This window comes from Gopherus evgoodei, chromosome 8 (assembly GCF_007399415.2).
Source record: "Gopherus evgoodei ecotype Sinaloan lineage chromosome 8, rGopEvg1_v1.p, whole genome shotgun sequence".
NCBI lineage: Eukaryota > Metazoa > Chordata > Testudines > Testudinidae > Gopherus > Gopherus evgoodei.
Window position 1 is genome coordinate 102,913,182 of NC_044329.1, and position 22,630 is coordinate 102,935,811.

General features: G+C 45.0%; 1 protein-coding gene across 5 annotated transcripts in view; it reads right to left on the reverse strand.

The window, feature by feature from the left end:
• Nucleotides 1-347: 347 nt before the first annotated feature.
• Nucleotides 348-22,630, reverse strand: part of OSBPL9 (oxysterol binding protein like 9) — a 132,140-nt gene continuing 109,857 nt past the window's right edge. For all 5 annotated transcript variants that reach the window (XM_030571922.1, XM_030571924.1, XM_030571920.1 and 2 more), the window contains 13 exons: nucleotides 10,578-10,737; nucleotides 9,526-9,638; nucleotides 9,038-9,156; nucleotides 7,192-7,277; nucleotides 6,740-6,914; nucleotides 5,479-5,563; nucleotides 5,080-5,190; nucleotides 4,579-4,642; nucleotides 4,335-4,475; nucleotides 2,410-2,488; nucleotides 1,809-1,900; nucleotides 1,299-1,434; nucleotides 348-1,008 (listed from right to left, as the gene is read on the reverse strand). In XM_030571922.1, the coding sequence (XP_030427782.1) occupies nucleotides 934-1,008; nucleotides 1,299-1,434; nucleotides 1,809-1,900; nucleotides 2,410-2,488; nucleotides 4,335-4,475; nucleotides 4,579-4,642; nucleotides 5,080-5,190; nucleotides 5,479-5,563; nucleotides 6,740-6,914; nucleotides 7,192-7,277; nucleotides 9,038-9,156; nucleotides 9,526-9,638; nucleotides 10,578-10,737 (1,436 nt within the window). In that variant the 3' untranslated portion in view covers nucleotides 348-933. The remainder of the gene's footprint in view (nucleotides 1,009-1,298; nucleotides 1,435-1,808; nucleotides 1,901-2,409; nucleotides 2,489-4,334; nucleotides 4,476-4,578; nucleotides 4,643-5,079; nucleotides 5,191-5,478; nucleotides 5,564-6,739; nucleotides 6,915-7,191; nucleotides 7,278-9,037; nucleotides 9,157-9,525; nucleotides 9,639-10,577; nucleotides 10,738-22,630) is intronic.

Consider the following 22,630-nt stretch of genomic DNA (forward strand, 5'->3'; position numbering starts at 1 on the left):
CACAAATTAATTCAGGAGGGGATGAATCTGACTAGATTCTATACAGCACCAGAATCATCATTTTGAGTTTGTTACTATCCTATTTCATGTTTCCTCTAAGCTTAAACACTGTTCAACCCACACACAGCCAGATAGCAAAATTGAGAGCCTAACTACTGCACATATGGTGAGAACACTGATGCTGGGTAAAACTTTCAAAAGCACTTTACATGACTTAGCTACAAAGTCCTTATCACTTTTCTAAAGCACCTCAATTCCATTTTAAAGTGTACTGGATTTTTATAATAGCACAGTTTCAAAACAGTCTTGCTGTAAAAAGTTTTTATGAAATAAAAACAAATCCATAAGAAGTTTGAAAAATCTATTTTATGAAGCTTTAAGATACACTGAGTATTTCAATTGTAGTCTATGGTTACATTTTAATTTCTAAAAAAAATTATTTTGGGTGAGAAATGTCAAAAGGTTTGATTCTTATCATACAGGTGGCAGATAACATTTATGTAGATTTCTAATAAACTGTCCAATCAAAGGAATCCTCATATTTACACAATTAAATCCAGTTAACAGTTTTGATAAGTGAAGTCTTGTGTTTTTTTATATATGTAGACGCCCCCAGAATATTATGCAACAGAGACCAACTATGTCCTTTTACAGTGGTTATACCAAGTGGATGCTTCTGAAGAATGGGTGAGGACTCAGCCATCATGTCTTTGAAGTTTGTTTGAATACACAATCTGAATAAAGTCCAAAGCTACTATGTGACTGTCAAATAGTTGAACAATTAAAGCAGGAAATGTCTTATCTGCATTATTAAATCCAGTATCCCTGAGATAGGAACCACTGTAACTGGAGGGGACAGGATCTCTAAAATAAGTACTTGATAGTCATAAAATTCAAAGCCAAGACCTGAATGTTTTAGGTTTTTATAACCACTTAATGTTTAGTGGCAGCAAGTCGTTTCAGTAGTGGTTCATCATAAACCCAACATTCTCCATCTTCGTGGAATAACTAGAAGAAAATAAGGGGATAATTAAATGCATGTTTTTATGGAAAAGAATGAGGTAGAACATAGATCAAGGCTGCTGATAAAGGAAACCATATATTTGGTGTTTGTTATTACTACTACAGTTTAAAGCAGGGTTTCACTGCTCCCAATGGCCTGACCTGCAGACAGGGCAGGTAAAACACACTGGCCTGGCCAGCCCAGGGCTTTCCCTACACAAGTGGCAACCCCTGTTTGAGAAACCCTGGTTTAAAGGATAAAAGCCTTTCAGATTTACATTTGAGTAAAAGCTCACCCTTGTTTCCCATGATGTCTCTTTCTCCTTTCTGGCTCTAGCTTCAGCTCTTTGTCTTTCTTCCAGTCTGTGCTTTGCATCTGTGGCTGCATCAATGTCTCTGATTTTTAAGTTGTAAGTTACATCTTTCCATAGGCTAAAGAAATAGAGGCTATTTTCAAATGTTGGTCTAGGGGAGGAAGCAGTGCTACTAGGCTATAGAAACATTTTTACTGAATCTTATCACTAAATAAATCTGTAAGGCCTTTAATGTGTTGCTACAACTAAATCAAAGAATTCTGAGGTCTCAGTTCAGGTTCATTTGTACTTATTTGGGAGACACTTAAATTTAGCACCTGAACTAGTCATTGAACTAATCAATCAGCTATAGCCCCACAGTGCTGCTTAGTATGTATAGTTTGGGTAAATTTAATTTAGTTTACAGAAGATTATTTCTAAAAAATAAAAAAAAAAATCCTCAGACATATGAACAAGATAAGCCTTCAGCTGTCACTTTAATGAAGCTCTTACCAGCGAGATTCATATTCCTCTTGGTCTTCCAGTTTCTTCACTTTCTTCTTAATTGTAGGCATTTTCTTAGTATCTATAAAGACTACACTCTCCTAAAGAGAGAACGTTATTCTGCTGTTAATGTGTTTAAAAATAAAGGAAAAAATTAAAGTTTAGTCTAGGCTTTGTTCATACAATACATTTCCTGGCAGAGGACAGATAAAGCTCTGTTTCTTGCTTCAAGTTTTTCTTACAGATTTCTGTAGCAAAAGCCTACAGCCATCAACTACCCTCAAGGTAATTTTAATCTAGTGTGAAAAAAATTATACAACACTTATGAAGTTACAGGCAGCTTCACATGAGCATTCTCCCTGTGCTTTTAACATCTTAACTACTGAAGTAAAGGACTTTCAGGTGCTCCACTCTTTACTTTTGACCTAAAGCCATCATTTATAAAAATGAGGAGTGAAACTTCTACTGTAGTCCCTTAGCATACAAAGTCAGTATTTCCCATCCATAAATATACATAACAAAATGCAATGGCATATTCTGATTTGCCAGCAACACAAATACCTGAACACACTGTTTCTGATAAGAGTAAAAACAAGATAAGTTGCTTTACCCCTGTTGCATATTTTGCATACATGACACCATTCCATTCACCTTCAATTGAGCAGAAGGATTTCTTGTCATTAGGAGAACTAAATGAAAGAAAAAGTAAAGTAGTTAAGTTCATTATTGCACTACAACCCCCCTCTCAGGATCAGGTCCTTCTTGTCCTAGGTACTATACATATAAATAGTAAGGCAGTGCTTGAAGTAAAGAATAGAAAGTGTCAATAGAGATGGGAGAAGTATAGCATCTCTGTTTTACAAATGGAAAAAGGGGGGTGGAAAGAAGCAGGTTTTTTTGGGTGTAACTGCACTGGTGCAAATTCTTAGATCAGCTGAGCTAGTGTAAAACAGGTTTTGATCTGGAGCAGCATGTCTACTCCAGTGCACATTACCCTAATCTAGACAAGCCCTACATTACTAAATTCAATTCACAAAGCTACACACAAAAAGTTTGTGGAAAACTAGTAACACAGGGCAGGCATTTCAGAGGCTGAAGATTGAGTGAATGTGTCCAAATCCCACTGAAATGCAATGAGATTTGGTTGTCTAACGCTTTTAGGCCTACCCTATGAAAACCCCAGACAGCCTGAAAGTACAGCTAAGAGAATAGGACGCATTCATATACACATTGCCATAAACAGTCAAACTAGCAATCTAATGTACAGCCCTTTGTCAGCCTCCCTCCATCCCCTTAATTACTTGTATTACAATAAAGTCCCCAGTCAGGACTGGGGCCCCCATGATGCTAGGTCAGGGAGGGCAAATGGCCCAGGGGCCACATCTGACCCTTCAGACATTTTAATTTAACTGTCGAGTTCCCGCCAGGGAGCGGGCTCTATGGCTTGCCCTGCTCTGCGCAGCTCCCAGAAGAAGTGACATGTCCCCTCTCCAGTTCCTACGTGCAGTCAGCCAGGTGGCTCCACATGCTGCCCCTGCCCCTGCCCCAACCGCTGGCCCGGCAGCTCCTAGCTGACCAGGAACCACAACCAATGGGAACTGCAGGGGCAGCGTGCAGAGCTGCCTCTACACCTAGTAGCTGGAAGGGGGACATGCTGCTGCTTTCGGGAGCTGCTTGAGGTAAGTGCCACTCAGAGCCTGCACCCCTGCCCTAGCCCTGATCCCCCTCCTACCCCATTGGTCCCAGGCCCCCAGTCCAAAGCCCCCTCCCACACCCTGAACTCATTTCTGGCCCCACCCCAGAGCCCTCTCCCGCACCCCAGCCCTCAATTCCATGAGCATTCATGGCCTGCTATATAATTTCCATACCCAGATGTGGTCTTGAAGCCAAAAAGTTTGCACACCCCTGTGATAGGTGCTGATTTAACACTAAGTAAGACAATGCCTGTACTGAAGGGGATTACAATCTAATTTAAGATGATGCAACAAGTGAGTATGACAAATAGAGGAAGGAAAGCATCAGTGACCGGATCATGTGCACAGTCTCCAACCACAATAAGCTTGAATTTAACTACAAATCAAAGTTTTATTAGACTCCCTGTACAGAGGCCCAGGGTGAAACGGAGACGCTATTCTGCGTCAGCAACATTACAGAAAAGATCTTTTAGGAGTGGAACTAAAGCATAACTGTTTCTATAATAAAAGGTTTTGCTGCCAGATATGTAAAATATAATTAAACTATTTTGGTATATAGGCAGGATCTGTCTATTCCTGCAAAAGGATTCAGGAACATTTTTGCAGTAGGGCATCATAGATCCAGGTTCAAGCAGCTTTCCTTCCATCCTAATGCACATCATCTGACTTGATAGGCCCAAACTAATCTGGTGGCCCACAACTGGGAACAAGGACCTGGATGTAATCTTTTGCTGTAGTTAGACATATTGAGTACAGCCATCCAAATGACTCTTCCTAAGAAAAAACAATTGTGAGCATTTATACAAATGGAGCAAGACTGAAAGAGGAACAAAAAGCTTACAAAATTTCAGCTGTAATTCTATGTTTCTTTCCTCCATAGAAAGGTTTTGTGTGGAAGACAATACTAGCATTGTAGCCTGTTTTTGAGCAACTAATACTGCATTCTCCACCCAGTTCTATCCATGGCACTGTGAGAATAGATCTGCAATGATAAACAATTGCACTTTTCAAAAACTTAAAAGAAACAGGTGCTCTCTGCCATCTCAAAAATATTTAAAGACAAAAGAGGTATAGCATTTACTTGCCTTCCATAACCATTGGGGAAAGTCAAAATATAGTGCTCATCATAATCTAGGCATGTCACACAACCTGTCAGAAAGAACAAATTACTACTGTACTAATAATCAGCAGCACTTTTCGAGGACATTTCATATAAAAATCTCAAAGCACTTGAGAAACTTAAGTATTACAAAAATAAAGAGGTTAAAGGCCCGATTTTTAGAGAGGCTGAGCACCCATAATTCCTCCTGCTGTCAATGAGAGGTGTGGACATTCAGCAACTCTGAAAAGTGGCTCACTCAGAGACAAGCTGAGTCCATGATGCATTGGAAATGGATCCTGGGTCTCAAGCCACCGACAAGACTGCTTCAGCAGCTACTCGGTCAAGTCATCGGTAATTTACTGAGCATGAATAATACATTGCAGGAAGTTTGTAGAAACTGCTTTTTCTACACAATTAAAATTGAGCATTAAGAAACTAATGTTAACGCAAGAGTTTACCTTTTAAACTACATACACACACTTACCTTGCCCTATGTTATGAACACCAATAGACATTCCTAAGAATTTTGACTTGGTCCAGATGTGAGCATTGAATTGTATTCTCTTGCTAAAACACTCAGCATAAAACGCTGAAACTTAAGAAGAAAAAAAAGTAAGAATATAACAAGACATTTACAATAATTAGAAGCAATTTTTACATTCAAATAAATTACAAGATATTGCAGGGGAGGTGAAATGGGTGGAGAGAAAGCGAGACTCTGCAATTTACTTCCCAGAAAAATGGTCTAAGGAGAGAGAAATTTCAGACTGAAAATTCACTGCTAAACAGAAAATGTTAATTCAAGGTCAAAACTTAAAAACTGACATCACTGTTAATCAGTTCCTGTCCAATAGTATAAGACTCCAGTAGCATAACAACTTACTTGGAGGGTGGTGAGAGACCTGCTCTGCTACAAACGTTACACTGTTTTTGGTAACCCAAGGAACTGGTCCCTCTGAAACAGGCTCCTGCAAACAAGTTAAGAGTTGCCTTCATTTGACATGGTACATACAGTTTTCAAAAATATCTGTGACATGGTCCATTGAAGTAGCTTCTAATGAGAACTATCCATCACTTAACACAATTTTAGAATCCTAACATGGTGCAGCTTCAACATAGTTGTCGGTTTGCTGGTTTGAAGAGGAAAGGTATGAACCCACTGATGCTGGGCCTTTTGGAGAACATGCCAATTTCTGGAATCACTTTGATTATAGATACATGTATAGTGTTTGGAAGGTGCTCAGGGATTACAGTGATGGCTCATAAATATCTAGGATAGATGACTTCTGAGTTTACATCTTGCTATCTAACCCCCCCTATGATACATTTTATACCTTCCAGGCTGGGGAAGTCTGGGTGAGCTAGGAGGATCTAAGAAGCTGGCACTCGTGGAACCTGAGATGCTGCATTTTAAACTGCTGCAGCCTTTCCTCTAGCAGCAGAAGGGTGTCTTGCTGCCTTTAGTCCATGCACACAGCTGACACATCAGAATGCTCCAGGCTGCGCTTCCCCAGCTTGCCCAGACTTTGACTGGACAACAGAGCTGGTCTTTGTGTTTGTGACCAGAGGAGTGCTGCAGTTCATGGCCTTTATCTGACAGCCATGTCTGAGCACTCTGCAGGAGGAAGAGAGAGTTTTAGAACTGGATTTCTGACCATCTCTCAGGATCTAGATCTTTGGAAAGATTTTAAAATATGAAATGCTCTAGCCTTCAAAATCATGAGTAAGATTTCTAAGAGGAAAATGAATCCAGTTTAGGGTCAAAGGTATGGCTCCAAGTGGTAAAGAGGAAACCCTGTTAAGGCTGCTGATCTAGACTGCAAGGGGCTAGAAAAATGACAAAATCTGCAGTTCTTAAGACCAAGGAATGTATCCTGGGGACTGGACGGAATTAACACAGAATACTTTCTGCATGTCAAAGGATTCTTAAGAAATTAACTACTGAAATTACATTTTGTTTGTAAAATAACACACATTTGAGAAGTCTGCCCTAAAAAGGAGGGTGGGGAAACTTCCATTAGGAAAGGAATCACAATATTTTTACATGGTTTGCTTCCGGTACCAACCCATGCCATTCTAGTCAGAGACTAGAGGAATTATTAGCACACATTCTAAGCAGTAAAAAACACCACCACAAAACTAACCATATTATCTTCATTTTCAGCATTTGGTAATATCCAATGACACCGGAAGATCTCGCCCAAAATGGGATTGTAAGGCTTTTTTGCAACAGATCCTTTCCTTCCCGCATGAAAGGCTGAGAGGTACCATCTAACCACTTGAACCATTCGGTCCTTTGGATCCTTTTGGTCACTAATACTACAGGAGGGAAAAAGTATCATCATTACTGAACACTGAAGTAAGTCACTGCTGTTCGAAAGAGGAGTAAGACATAAAATCAAGACTCCAGTGTTTCTTTCTTTAAACTCAGATTGAGAAAAGCTTTTTGAAAAACAAAAGGCAGACTAGATGGTATATAGATGCACTTTTCATAGTTTGGATAAAGATCAAACATTCTTCAAAACAGAAAGCATATACTCTTGAAACTGCACAAGGCAATATCAGAACTGATTAATACTGTACTTAAATCAAATACCTCACAAATAAGTCCGGATGTGCAAAAAAGTCAGCATACATTTCCAAAAGTGATCTTCTTTCCAGAATAAAAGTTGGGAGAACCACCTGAAGAAAGTATCAGAGGGGGTGGTCGTGTTAGTCTGGATCTGTAAAAGCAGCAGAGTCCTGTGGCACCTTATAGACTAACTGGCATTTTGGAGCATGAGCTTTCGTGGGTGAATACCCACTTCGTCGGACGAAGAAAGTACAATACCTCAAAACTCTTAGAACATTAATATTTTAGTATTTAGAGAACGCCAACTCCACAGTATTGACATATTGCTAAAAACCCATCAGGTTCAGGGAACTAGCGAAGGGAATTAAAGATGAACCAACACTGACTTACTGAGCAATAAAGGTAAATAAAGCTTTGTACGAAAAGAAATAAAAGCAAAACAGACCTCTATATATCACTAGCAAATGGAGATAGTGTTGTTAACAACACTATCTTACATACATGCAAAAACAGTTCACATTTAAAGGGTAAGTGCATAAATTTGTCATACAGCCACTACAAAAATTTAAATATATGATCCAAAAACGTACTGTGGACGCTCAAATCGGTGCCATGAAACTAAGGCTATATTATATTAACAAAAGCATTTGAGGATAAACTGCTTCTCTACTCCACTCCCATGCTGTGATATGAGAGACAGGAAATCATGGATTATTTAAGCATCTAGCCACACGTTTGGTGTTACACAGAGTTGGATGGAAAAATTCATCAGAATTTCCTGATTCACTGGAATCAAATCCTTTCACAGAAACAGATTCCAAGGAATTTCCAATAGAACTGACTTCCTGCCAGTTTGTCCACTGGCACCTCAGCTGCTTACTAAGATAGGAGCCTCACAACTTTGCAGCCAGTTCTCCCAGACTCCCCTTCAGCCAGTCAAGCAAGCTGCTAAGGATATTGACTTCCTGGCATACTGCCAGGGAGCCTGGAAGCCAGCTCTCCCAGGGCTTGCAAGCTGCTGAGGACTCAGAGCTACCCAGATCCTCAGCAGTCCTCCTGATAGGCTGCCACGATGCCACAGACTGCAAAGTTCTGGACATAATTCTTGTTAGTTTCACAGGTGCCTAAAACTGAACAGCAGTGGTGAAACTGATCAAACACTTGTTAATTTAACAAGAACATTTTGATCTTGTGCATCTCTGCTTTGGGGTATGAGGACAAGAGGAGGCAGGAGGAAAGGTACTGCCTCTCCAGATCTTCTCTCTCTTATCCCAACTCCATGGGTAGTTTAGTGTCAGAGGGGTAGCCGTGTTAGTCTGGATCTGTAAAAGCAGCAAAGAATCCTGTGGCACCTTATAGACTAACAGACGTTTTGGAGCATGAGCTTTCGTGGGTGAATACCCACTTCGTATTCATGCATCTGACGAAGTGGGTATTCACCCACGAAAGCTCATGCTCCAAAACGTCCGTTAGTCTACAAGGTGCCACAGGACTCTTTGCTGCTTTTACATGGGTAGTTTAGGGGATCACAAATGATCCAGGGGTTCAGAATGAGCAAACGATCACTTTTGCTGGTAAATCGTTTCCCCAGCTCATGGGATTTAACAATTCAATCAGTGTTGTCAGCATTAAACTTATCTACTTTCCCACCTCTACACTGAGACAGATCCACTAAAGGAATAACAGGAAAAGTAATCTGTAGGGAGGCTGAAACAGTTACAACTTATCAGAACAACAGATATACAGTTGCAATAGTATCAGAAGTGTAATATCATAATAAACACCCTCATTCATTAAAAGCCTCACCCAATACAATATTACATAAACACAGCATTCAGATTTTTCATGAAGCACTGCCTTTGAGTCTTACCTTTGTTAGATCCATTCCTAGTCTAACCTGTGATAAAAGATGCATAATAACACTCTTATGTTCTTCCACTGACTCTCCTTCACCATCATCATCTCTATCATCAAGAGGATCAAAGAGATCTAAAAAAGAAGTTCACTCTGCTCATTATGTTTCCTAAAATATTCCCCCTCCAAAATACATTCAAAATACAACTTACATCAATAAGTCCTAACAGAGCACATATTTTATTTAACATACAGATGAATTTTCTTCATTGTTTCATTGAAAAATACAGGGATCACAAAAATATTTTAGGATTTAACCATATAAATAAAAAGAAACTTTCACAAGTGCTGAAACACTCACCTACTCTTAAGATTACGGGAGAGACTGAACCCTCTTTTTTGCACAAACAAGCTATTAGAAACTTTTTATTAAGCACGACATTAAATATACCTGGATTCGTACTGAAGAACTTTCTAGTGAAAGAGCTAATGCAATTCTCTTACCAGCATCATTTGTCCCATTAGACATGGAAGAATTAAGGGATTCTGTGGTGTCTGGGCGTTTCAAACTACTTCCCGTGCTGCTGCGAGACAGGACTGCTGCAGATCCTGAGGAGCTACAGAAAGGGATCAAGTTCTCATGATTCAGAACATTTATTTCAGGGCAAAATATTAGGATTTAACTAAATTAAACATTGACATGGGGGCTGATGACTTGAGAAGTGCATTTATGGAGAAATTACAAGATACTGGAATATTCAGAAGCTAGAATGGTATATGCAGCTTCACATAATACTTCAAGCAGAACGTAGCCTAATGATCGGGTAAAATCTCCCAAGTGGGACTCAATGAAATCCATACAAAAATTCTAAATGCACACACAAAAAAGGACAGTTTCAAATATATTTATTATTTCTCAAAGGTGAATAGCAATAATTTTAAAAAGTTAGTTACTTTCAAAATTCCCCAAATGGCAAGAGTAAATGGAAATATAAATTATTCAAAAATTTAAAGAATATGGAGGTGTTAGTAAAAGAAGGACAATGGTTATCTACCAATTGCTGCAATACACCTCACATTGGACATTTAACCAGTCCAAAAATAACTTGTCAATTAACAAGTCAAATATTGGTCAAATAATGTAAAAAAAGGTCAATATTTTAAAGCATTAATTTATTAGAACAGTAACAAAAAAAGAGTAAGATCTTATGGTCTCCAATAGACTTAGCCTTAAATACTTATACCTAATTTAAAAAAACTTAACTGGGTTCTTTTAACTCAGAAAAATGCAAAACACAATCAAATTAATTTCTAAAAAACGAAAGAAGGCAAGCCACAGGCTACATGAGGGCATTCTTGCTGAAACATTTGGCAGTGATCAAATAATAATCAATTGACTAGTCCACTGACCAGCCTGCCAAACCTAAACACACCATGAGCCCATTATTAGAAAACACATCCAGGTTTTCAGGATTACTCCCCAACACCCACACAGATAGTTTCTTACACTTCTAGAAACTCTGTTCAATAAGGCTCTGTGTTCTCTCACTACTTACTCGATGCATCGCTTTGGGGAAGAACTGTTCTGATAGAATTCATCAGCATCATAGAACTCATCTTCACTGCTGGAGTAAGAAAAATCTGGAACTGTATTTGGAGACAGATTGACGTGGCTCGGAGAGGTTAAACTGCTGCTGGGTGCCGACTGCCCACTTCCTATGAAATTAAATTGAGCTTTGAAAAAGCTTTATTGATTTTTAAACCAGCCATTTCTAATCTACTAACTGGATTGATCAAGTTGATTAAGACATTAGCAGAGTTTAGAAACTAGAAGATATAAAATTAAGAATCTGTATCAGTCAGGTACACATTAATTTCACACAACAGGTAATACAAAATACGTTACCAGGAATGACTAATGAGGCAAGTACAAGGACAAAATTTTCCAAAACTAACTTCAGACACACAGACTCCAGAGTCTATGGATAGCCTCCTAAATAAACCAGGCCTACTTGTCAGAGGTGGTGACAACATACAGCTCCTAAAGAAATCTCAATGAAGTTTATCAGAAATGCAGGTGCTCAACATCTTTTAAAAAATCAGGTCACATTTATTTAGGAGCCTAAATATGTATTTGGGAGCCCAACTTTAGGCACTGACATTCCTAATGAAAGATAAGAAAACAGAGGCTGGCTGAGACAAAGAACAGCCAACGTAAAAATAACCACATATGTGGGGGCTACCTAGCCTTCTGTTCTTAAAATGTTTCTAGGTTACCAAAAATGATCAGACCTGCAATTTTATTATAAAATTCAAAGTAAATAAAAAAAACAAAAAAAAAGTCACAGGCATTTGATGATACAGTTAGGATAGAAATACTTCCTTTGCAGTGGGCGAAGGCAATTGTCTAGTCACTTCTATTGTTACAATCCTAGAATCTTGGGCCTGGTCTACATTACAAAATTAGGTCAACGTAAGTCCCCTTGTGTTGACCTAGGTGTGCATGTGTTGACACTTAAATTAGTCTCCCCGGATGTAAGCCCTCCATTACACCAACACAAGAGCACCACTTCCTAAGCGCGAAAGCTGTCCCACAATGCCAGACACTGACAGCTCTGGTCACAATTGTGAACCCCACTGCCCATAGGTCATGGAGAACAGGAGCCCCCAATCTCCTCTTTAAAACCTTGCAAATTTTTTAAAAGCCATTTCCTAATTGTCCACCTGGGCAAGCCACCTAAGCAGCTCTCCACTGTAACATGCAACTGCCCAGCTGAATATGCTGGCTACACGCTCCAGACATGCTCTGGCTTGGAGTAGACAAGAGATATTGGATCTCCTGAGCCTGTGGGGAGAAGAGACTGTGCAAGCACAGCTATGGACCAGTTGTAGGAACATGGACATCTATGAGGGGGATGCAGAAGGGGATCAGCTGCAGTAACACATGAAAGTTAGAACTGTGACAGACATATCAGAAGGCCAGGGAGGCCAACTGATCCAGTGCTGAGCTGCAGACCTCCCACTTTTACAAAGATCTGTATGCCAAACTTGGTGGAGACCCCACCCCAACCTCACACAACACTGTGGATACCTCTGAGCAGCCAGAGTTACAGAATCCTGCCATGAACAGTGAGGAGGTGGTGGAAGAGGAAGAGGATGGGGACATGTGACAAAGGGGTCCAGATATGCTGTAAGCCGGGACCTGTTTGAGTCTCCACCACACTCCACTTAATCCCAGCCTGATGCAGGGGAAGAAACCTCAGACAAGTGTGCAAATTTATTTTGCATTACAGTGAGGGAAGAACACAGCTATAGACTTTTCATTAATTTACTCATACTAGAAAAGGTAGCGGTACAACAAAGAGAGGTAAAGTTATTTGCTTTTCATTCCTTTGTCAAGTGAAGCAGGAGGGCCATGCAAAGCAGTTTATGTACACAGGGATGTCCCTTGAATCCTCCTGAGAGATCTCAATGAAACTTCCACGGAGGTATTTTGCAGTCCTCTCCTGAGGGTTTCTAGGGTTGGCAGATTTATTTCATCCTCTGCTGTAGAACACTTTACTTCACCAACTGGCGTCGTAAAGTAACTTGGGCAGAAACCATTCCAATAAACGGGCTTTGGGGCACCAGCAACAGCTATGCTCTCTGTATCTTTGTTACCCTTCGGAATGAGATAATGGCTAAAATCATCACTGCCTGCGGAAAATGGTGCCAATATTCTGTGCTATTGCCCAGTGCTCTTAGTTTCATGCAACTGAGCAATTCCCTCCTCATCTCACCCCTGGTGGATCATATTCATCATGGCTGGTGCTATGAATAGCACCGTGCACAAGCACTCCAAAGCAGAAGTGTCAATAAGCATGTCTTGTTTAAAATTTATGGGGAACAAAGGAAAGGGATTCTGAATCTTAACTTTCACTTTCTGTCGTAACTATACTGATGATACCTCTGTGTGTTTTATCTGTAGCTGTGGCTTTGATGTGTGCCCCAGCCAGACCTGTGGAATGCCTGAGTCAGATAAGGAGGAGAAAGAGGAGCACTTGGGATGACATTATTTGAAACCCTACAAGCCAGTACTGCATAAAGACTGAAAACAGAGGACCTAGAGCAGTGGTTTTCAAACTTCTTGTATTGGTGACCCTTTCACATACCAAGCCTCTGAGTGTGACCCTTTTTAAATTAAAAATGGGGTAGGGATTTAATTTAATGGAGGCTTGGGGCTGTCAGCCTGTAGCAGGGCAGTTACTCTGCTCCTGAGAGAAAAGACAGGGTACCAGAGGTAGAGAAGTGCTGGGGAAAGGCAAGAGGAGCTGGGAAGCTCCGGCCTGGCAAGTCTCCAGGCTGCAGCAGGCCTTGTGCAAAGCCTAAAATAGGTACTGGGCTGTAGGGAAAGGCAGCAGGTCCAAACCTGCCTTGCCAGTGATGAGTGGTTTACAGACTGCAGTCTGTCCCAGTGAGTGCGGTCTAGATGATGACTGGCAGTAGCCACTGAGGCAAGGTGAGGATAGAGGGTTGGGGGTTCCCCTGGGAGGGGAGACCCAGATTGTGGGTTACTGCTGGGGGCAGCACCTCAAGGTAAAGGGCACAGGGGTCTGGGAGGGATACGGTGCCAGTGGCAGGCTAGACACTGGTCAGGAGGAAGCACTCCAGATGCTGGAGAGCTAGTTCCCACAACGACCAGCAGGAGGTGCCATGGCAGCGAGTCTTCGCCTTGCTACACAGCCCCACAGAGCTGATAGCTTGTGACCCCTGAAGGGTCATGACCCCCAGTTTGAGAACCCCTAACCTAGAGGATGAATAGCGCAGACTGTATGGAGAAGGAAAGAGCGGACAGGAGAAAAGCACAGGAGGAGGAGAAGGAGATGCACCAGGACATAATGGGGCTTGTCCAGAAGCAAAGACAGATGCTGCAGTTTCTTGTGGACCAACTGGTTCAACAATAATGGGCTCACCTCCCCTTGTAATCCATGGAGAACTCCAGGATAGCACCTCCCTACACACCTCAATAGTCTACATGGCATCAGGGACCACATCCCTACCCCTACCACTCCGTACTGGGGACAGTGACAACCAGCTTCATATGCACTGACCTGTGAGTGTTTGTGTTACTCAATAACATTCTATTGTTTGGAAAACATCTTTCTTGATTCCAAACAACTGCTGCAAAATGCCTGACAGAAGTGAAAGCACCCACTTACTTGTTATTGTACATTGTGACAACTCACAGGATCAGTGAAAAACAGAGTAATAATCAAATGTACAGCAAGCACTACAAAATTAATTGATACACTGACAGTGTTTTAGTCCTATACTTATGCCAAGCACAACACAATTCCTAACAGATCCCCAAATTGTAAAGCCAGGTAGAACACAGTACACCACAACACATTACTGTGGGATGCTGTTAAAGAGCTCTTTCAAAGCCTCCCTGAGCCAAATAGCTCTGTGATGAGCTCTTCTGATACCCCTTGTGTCAGGCCATTCAAACTCAGTAGACAGATACTCCAACTCTGCTGTTCACGCCTGCAGCAACTTTTCCTCCTTTACTTCACATATATTATATAGGACACAGCAGGCAGCTGTAGCCACCATGTTATTTTTCTCACTGAGATCCAATCTTACGAGTAAACACCACCAATGTACCTTCAAAAAGACGGTTACTCACCTTTGTAACTGTTGTTCTTCGAGATGTGTTGCTCATATCCATTCCAATTAGGTGTGCGCGCGCCGCGTGCTCGCTCGTCGGAAGATTTTTACCCTAGCAACACTCGGTGGGTCGGCTGGGCACCCCCTGGAGTGGCTCCACTATGGCGCCGGATATATACCCCTGCCGACCCAACGGCCCTTCAGTTCCTTCTTGCCGGCTACTCCGACAGTGGGGAAGGAGGGCGGGTTTGGAATGGATATGAGCAACACATCTCGAAGAACAACAGTTACAAACGTGAGTAACCGTCTTGTCTTCTTCGAGTGCTTGCTCATATCGATTCCAATTAGGTGATTCCCAAGCCTTACCGAGGCGGTGGGGTCGGAGTGAGATGTTGCAGAATGCAAAACTGCTGAGCCAAAGGCTGCATCATCTCTGGACTGTTGAACCAGAGCGTAATGAGAGGCAAAGGTGTGTACCGAGGACCAGGTAGCTGCGCGACATATCTCCAGGATGGGTACATGAGCCAGGAAGGTGGCAGATGAAGCCTGAGCCTTGGTAGAATGAGCGGCTCGAGGGAACATGAGCCAAGTCATAACAAGTACGGATGCACGCCGTCACCCAAGATGAGATCCTCTGAGAGGAGACAGGTAGGCCCTTCATTCGGTCTGCCACTACGATGAAGAGTTGGGGCATTTTACGAAAGGGTTTTGTGCGCTCGATATAAAATGCAAACACTTTACGGATGTCTAGGGAGTGCAACTGTTGCTCCCATTGTAATGAATGTGGCTTTGGGAAGAAGACCGAAAGGAAGATATCCTGGTTTACATGAAAGGCCGAAACCACTTTAGGAACGAACGCCGGGTGTGGTCGCAACTGCACCTTGTCCTTGTGAAACACAGTATACAGTGGATCCATCGTGAGAGCCCGGAGCTCGGAGACTCATCTGGCCGATGTAACGGCTACGAGGAAAGCTGTCTTCCAGGACAGGTGTAGTAGCGAGCAGGTTGCTAACGGCTCGAATGGGGCAGACTTGAGTCTGGTTAGAACCAGGTTGAGGTCCCAGGTTGGGGCGAGGCTTCGTACTTGGGGGTATAGGCGCTCCAAGCCCTTGAGGAACCTAGAAACCATAGGGCGTGAGAACACGGAGCGGCCACTCTCCCCTGGGTGGAAGGTAGAGATGGCCGCCAAGTGCACCCTCAATGATATCGCTAGGCCCTGCTGTTTGAGATACCAGAGGTAGTCCAAGATGGTGGGGATCGAGGCCTCAGTGGGAGTGACATTCTGCGTTTTGCACCAGCAGAAGAAACGCTTCCACTTGGCCAGATACGTTGACCAAGTGGAGTGGAAGGTTTCCTGCTATCCAGGAGTACTTGTACTGAGGCAGACCAATGTAACTTGGACTGGTTTAACCACGCAGCAGCCATGCTGTGAGGTGAAGGGACTGCAGGTCTGGGTGGCGAAGTCTGCCGTGGTCCTGAGTTATGAGGTCTGAGCAAAGAGGCAGGGTAATTGGGTTGGCTATCGACAGGTCGAGCAGCATGGTGTACCAGTGCTGCCTGGGCCACGCTGGAGCGATCATGATCAAGCAAGCCCTGTCCCTGTGGAGCTTTATCAGGACCCTGTGAACCAGCGGGAACAGTGGAAAGATGTAAAACAGTTGGCTCGTCCACGGCATCAGGAAAGCGTCCGAGATTGAGCCCAGGGAGAGGCTTTGGAAGGAGCAGAAACATCTGGTATTTCCTGTTCTCGCGAGAAGTGAAGAGGTCTATACGGGGAAAGCCCAACTTCCGGAAAACGGAATGAATAATGTCTGGACGAAATCGCCTGGGAGAAAAGACGCTACCAGGTCTATAGAGTGGGCTATACAGAAGTCCCAAAGCTGGATGGCTTCCTGACAAAGGGGAGAGGACCGTGCTCCTCCCTGCTTGTTTATGTAATACATGGCCGTTGTGTTGTCTGTGAACACTGAGACACAGCGGCCCTGTAAGTGCTGTTGAAATGCCTGGCACGCAAGGCGGACCGCTCTCAGCTCTCGGACATTGATGTGCAAGGCCAGCTCCTGAGATGACCAAAGGCCTTGAGTGCAAAAATGTCCGAGGTGGGCACCCCAGCTGAGACACGAGGCGACCGTCGTCAGGGCCATGGAAGGCTGGGGTGGGTGGAAAAGCATCCCTGCACACACCAGGGAGGGCGTCAGCCACCAGTCGAGGGAGCTTAGGATGCTCGGGGGAATGGTGACTATCACATCTATGGCATTTCTGCCCGGGTGGTATACCAAGTTGAGCCAAGATTGGAGGGGATGGAGGCGTAGCCTGGCGTGTTTGGTCACGAACGTGCAGGCAGCCATGTGACCCAATAGACCAAGACAAGTGCGAGCCGAAGTCGTTGGGAAGTTTTGTAGGCTTTGGATAATTGTTACCATCGCCTGAAACTGAGTGGGTGGCAAGCAGGCTCTGGCGAGACTGGAGTCCAGGATGGCCCCAATAAAGTCTATCCTGAGTGGATTTGTCTGTATTGATCATCAAGCCTAGACGTATGAATAGGTCCTTGACGATGCCTACATGATGGGTGACTTGCGTCTCGGAGGTTTCTCTGATGAGCCAATCGTCGAGATACGGAAAGATGTGTATCCGGCGGCGGCAGAGGGAGGCGGCGACTACAGCCATGCACTTTGTGAATATTCTCGGTGCTGTAGAGGCGCCAAACGGTAGGACCGTAAACTGGAAATGCTGACGGTTGGCCTCAAATTGGAGGTACCGCCTGTGTGGAGGATAAATGGCGATGGGAAAATACCCGTCCTTCATATCGAAGGTGGCATACCAGTCTCCGGGATCCAAGGATGGGATGATGGTCCCCAGGGATACCATGCGGAACTTCAACTTTATCATTAACTTGTTGAGTTCTCGCAGGTCTAGGATAGGTCTGAGACCTCCCTTCGCCTTGGGGATTAGGAAATAGTGGGAGTAGAACCCCTTCCCCTTTTCGTCTTCTGGTACTTCCTCTATGGCTCCCATGGTAAGGAGCATGCGCACCTCTTGTAAGAGGAATTGCTCGCGAGAGGGGTCCCTGAAGAGGGACGAGCGTGGGGACTAGAGGGGGGGGGGAATGAACTGGAGGTGGTACCCAAGTTCCACCGTGCATAGGACCCAACGATCTGAAGTTAGCTGGGACCACGCAGGGAGGAAAAAGGAGAGGCGGTTGGAAAAGGGAGGTAAAGGATCCTGGAAAGGAATTGGTGCGCCGTCCTGGGGTGCACCTTCAAAAGTTTAGCTTTGGCCCCATAAGTGGTTTGGAGGGACCTTGATTCTGGCCCCCTTGGGGTCCAGACCGCCATCTACGATTGCCTCTGCCGCATCCTCTGCCGAAGCCCTGTCTCGGTCTAGGCGGGGGATAAGTGCGGTGAGGCTGGGGACGGAAGAACCAGCGCTGAGTCGCCGGGGTGTGCATCCCGAGGGAGCGCATGACGACCCTGTTGTCCTTAAGGTTCTGCAGCCTGGGGTCAGTACTTTCAGACAATAGCCCTTGACCGTCAAAGGGCAGGTCCTGTATGGTGGTTTGTAACTCAGGTGGAAGGCCTGAGACCTGAAGCCATGATATCCGCCTCATGGCGACACCTGAAACCAGGGTCCTGGCTGCGGATTCAGCTGCGTCCAGGGAGGCCTGGAGAGAAGTTCTCGCCACCTTCTTCCCTTCCTCCAAAAGGGCAGCAAACTCTGGGGGGGAGTCTTGGGGAATGAACTTCTTGAATTTCTCCACCACCGTCCAGGTGTTATAATTGTACCAGCTGAGCAGGGCTTGCTGGTTTGCCACCCTAAGTGGGAGGCCCCCAGTAGAGTATACCTTGCGGCCCAATAAGTCCATGCGCCTAGCCTCCTTTGATTTTGGAGCAGCAGCTTGCTAGCCATGGCGTTCCCTTTCATTGACTGATTGTACGACAAGAGAGCAGGGAGGAGGGTACACGTACAGGTACTCATACCCCTTAGAGGGTACCATGTACTTCTGTTCAACTCCCCTGGCCATGGGCATAACAGATGCTGGAGATTGCCAGATGGTATCGGCGTTTGCTTGTGTTGTACGGATAAACAGCAAGGCCACTCTTGCGGGGGTGTCAGCCGACAGGATATCCACCACTGGGTCCTCTATTTCCAGGACCTCCTCCACCTGAAGATTCATATTCAGGGCCACCCACCTCAGGAGGTCCTGATGTGCCTGCAGTTCAATTGGAGAAGGGCCCGAGGAGGATGTCCCTGCCACCGCTTCATCTGCAGAGGAGGAAGAGGAAAGGCCAGGGACAAGAGGGTCCTGCGTGGGCTCCTGTTCTTGAGCAGCGTCAGTCTCAGGTGGAACTTGAGACACGCCGGCTGAATAAGAGCCTCCTCTGTACCCTTGGGAGGGGGGCAGCTGACCGTTGCCTCCGGTACCCAGTCTTCCGATGGTGCGGAGCGGGATGGCACTGGAGGCACACCTTGGGCTTGATGGTATGCCCAAAGTGTCCAGAATGACCACTGATGGGGTCCCTGTTCCTGGGTTTGGGTCTCCTGAAAGACACGGCCGGGCACATCTGAGTCACGGTCCTGAGCATACGAAGCACTGTCCGCATCAGAAGATACCGATGTGTGACGAGATGGCCAAGGAGGCGCTGAAAACCCCTGGGAAGGGTCTAGATCTCTAAATGACCTTTCCGTATGTAGCACTGGAGAGCGGTACCAGGTGCCATACCGGTACCGGGAACGAGACCGGGACCTGCGACCAGAGCGGTGCTGGGAGGTCAACCGGGATCTGGAGGCTCGAAGTCTAGAGCGGCTGCGAGAGGTGCGGTGCTGGGAACGGTACCGGGAGCAGCGGGCCGGCAAATGGGACACTGAGCGGTGCCGCAAGTGCGACCGGTACCGAGATGGAGAGCAGTGTTGGGACTGCGAGCAGCGTCGGGACCGTGATCGGCGATGGGACCGAGAGCACCGGTGGGACAGTGATCGGTTCCTCTCGACGGTGCCGACAGAGGGTGGCCTAAGCAGGGCAGGCTTGCCTATCGATTGAATGACCCTCATCGGCAGTGCTGGGGGTTGAGGCAGCGCAGACTCCGTCAGGGTGATCAGCTCCCTCGCCGTAGAAAAGGTCTCCAGCATGCAGGGAATGTGAGCTCAGCCAAGGCGTGCGCCGGGGAGCTTTCAGGCACCCGACTCGACAGCCCTTGCGGGACCGGAATCAACGGTGCTGAAGCTGTCGGTGCCGCAGCAGATGTCAGTGCCGAGCGGTCCGACTCAGGCGGGTGCTCCAACTGCGGTGCAGGTGGCATGGAAGCCGCAGGAGTCTTATGCTTCTTAACCCGCGGAGAGACGGAACGGTGCCGAGCAGACGACGGTGCTGGCGACGGTCTGTGCCGAGGGCCCTTAGTGGTACCGGCTCGATCCAGTGCCGAGGAGATGCTTCTGCTTGATACGGACTGTCCAGCGCTCAGTGCCGAGGATAAGAACGGCCTCCATCAGGAGCTGTTTCAGACGAAAGTCCAGCTCCTTCTTCGGCCTGGGCTTAAAAGCCTTACAGGTCCGGCACTTATCCGAGAGGTGGGATTCCCCGAGGCACTTAAGGCCAGAGTCGTGGGGATCTCCCATTGGCATTGGCCTGTGGCAGGTTGAGCACGGTTTGAGGCCCGGTGAACCGGGCATAGGGCCTGGTACCAGGTGCGGGGAAGGGTCTAATCCCCGAACCCCTGTCAACTATATACACTAACTATAACACAGAATGAATAAAAACTAACTATAACTATAGAATTTACAATTATATACAAGAGAATTAATAAAAGAACTACGAGTAGCTAGGGAGGTGGAGATTAGCTAAGCTGCGCTCCACTGTTCCAACAACCGACACGGGCGGTAAGAAGGAACTGAAGGGCTGTTGGGTTGGCAGGGGTATATATCCAGCGCCATAGCAGCGCCACTCCAGGGGGTGCCCAGCCGACCCACTGAGTGTTGCTAGGGTAAAAATCTTACAAGCGTGCACGTGGCGCACGCACACCTAATTGGAATCGATATGAGCAAGCCCTCGAAGGAGAACACATTCAACACCTGCTGTGCCAGTAGTTGAATCTTTCTGTGCAAGATGTCCATTGTATGACTTCATAAATCAGGGGAGTAAGGGATAGGTTGGGTTATCCAGGATCTCAGCTGCCATCTCAGTATCACCAGTGGTGATCCGTTAGTATGGAAATGAAATCCCTGCTCAGTTTTCTGAACAGTCCTGTGTTCTTGGACCTTCCCTGATCAGCCAACACTGATATCAGTGAAGTGTCCCCAGAGATCCACCAGCACTTGGATAACCATAGAAATAGAGCATTCTCAGTTGACGTTCTCCGTGGTAAGGTGGTCTGGAGCCAAAATAGAGATATGCATACCATCTATCACTCCACTGCACTTCTGAAAACCCATTGTTACAAATACATCCATTATGTTCTGCATGTTGCCAAGAGTCACAGTCCTGTGTAGCAGGAGACTATTAATAGCCCTGCAAACTTGAATGACAATAGCCTCCAAGTAGATTTTTCAACTCCAAAATGGTTTCCCACTGACTGGTAGCAACCCAGCGTTCCAAGTTTCCACAGTGCAATTGCTACTTGCTTCGCCACTGTCAATGCCAATGTCTCATTCTGGTGTCCCTGCGCTGGAGTGAGCTTGGTACACAGATCCAAGAATGGGGCCTCGTGCATCTGAAAGTTCTGCACCTATTGCTAGTCATCCCAAGTGTGAATCACAATGCGACTCCACCAGTCAGTGCTCATTTCTTGGGTCCAGAAGCAGAACTCCACCATCTGCAGTTGCTCCATGAACACCACCATCATCTTGAATTGGTTCTCGCTATTTCCCACAGCAATCTGATCTCCAGAAACCATCCTGCTCCACATGACAGTTATTGCAGCTCTGAAAATACCAGAGGATCATGTATCCTGTGCTTGCAATGTTCTTGACAATACTGTAGAGCTGCACAGGCTCCACGTTTCTTTGAGAGATGGCAGACAGTGAGAAGTCCCATGCGGGTTCATGCGATTTTTAAAATAGGTATGCAAAATATGGGATAGACATAATATTATGGGGTGAAGAAAGCTGCATGATTGGAACTTAACCCCGCAGTCTCAGTCACCCATGTAACTCAAAACTTGCCAAAACACAGCGTGCTGGATAGTCGTGAGTTGCACAATGGGCTACCTATCTATGGTGCACAACCCTGTGCATCAAAACAAGCATTTTTGGGAAGTACTTGCAGTGCTGATGCACAGGGTCAAGTATGCATGTGCACAAGTGATATACTAACTGCGGCAGCTATATAACAACGTAATTTGTGTCAGCAAAAAGTTTGTAGTGTAGATATGCCCTCAGAAAATGTGTGGCTGTAATGAAGTGAGGGATGGTTGGCCTAGGTCCCTTATATACCTTATATATATGGTCTAAATATTCAATTCTGCAAGGGGGCATGCTGACCTCCTGATCTATCAATGCTTTCTAGACTGCTCCAGCTGGATGCCAGGGACTCTATACGGACCATTTGATCGAGACGGTACTGGCTTCCAGAAGAGGTCAGATCCAGTTCCATCTCCTTCCCTTAACTGTGAAATGGCTGAGCTATCAAACATATGCCACTGTTTCAGAAGACTGGAGGTTAGCAAAAGATGTACATCTAATATTTTAAAAAGGCTCTGAGGTGAGATCAAGGGAAGTACAGATCAACAAGCCTTACATTTGCACCTGGCATATTGATTGAAGTGATTATTAAAAACAGAACAATTGTACACCTGGAAGATCACAACAGAGTCTAACCAGCATGAAAATAGTGTCTCACTAATTTTTTTAAAACTTTTGGAACATCTCAGTCAAGTAGTGGATAAAAGAGAATGAGAGCATATAATTTATTTAAGACTTCTCAAAAACCTTTGACCTTTATCTCACAACAGGCAACTAAGGAAGGTAAGTA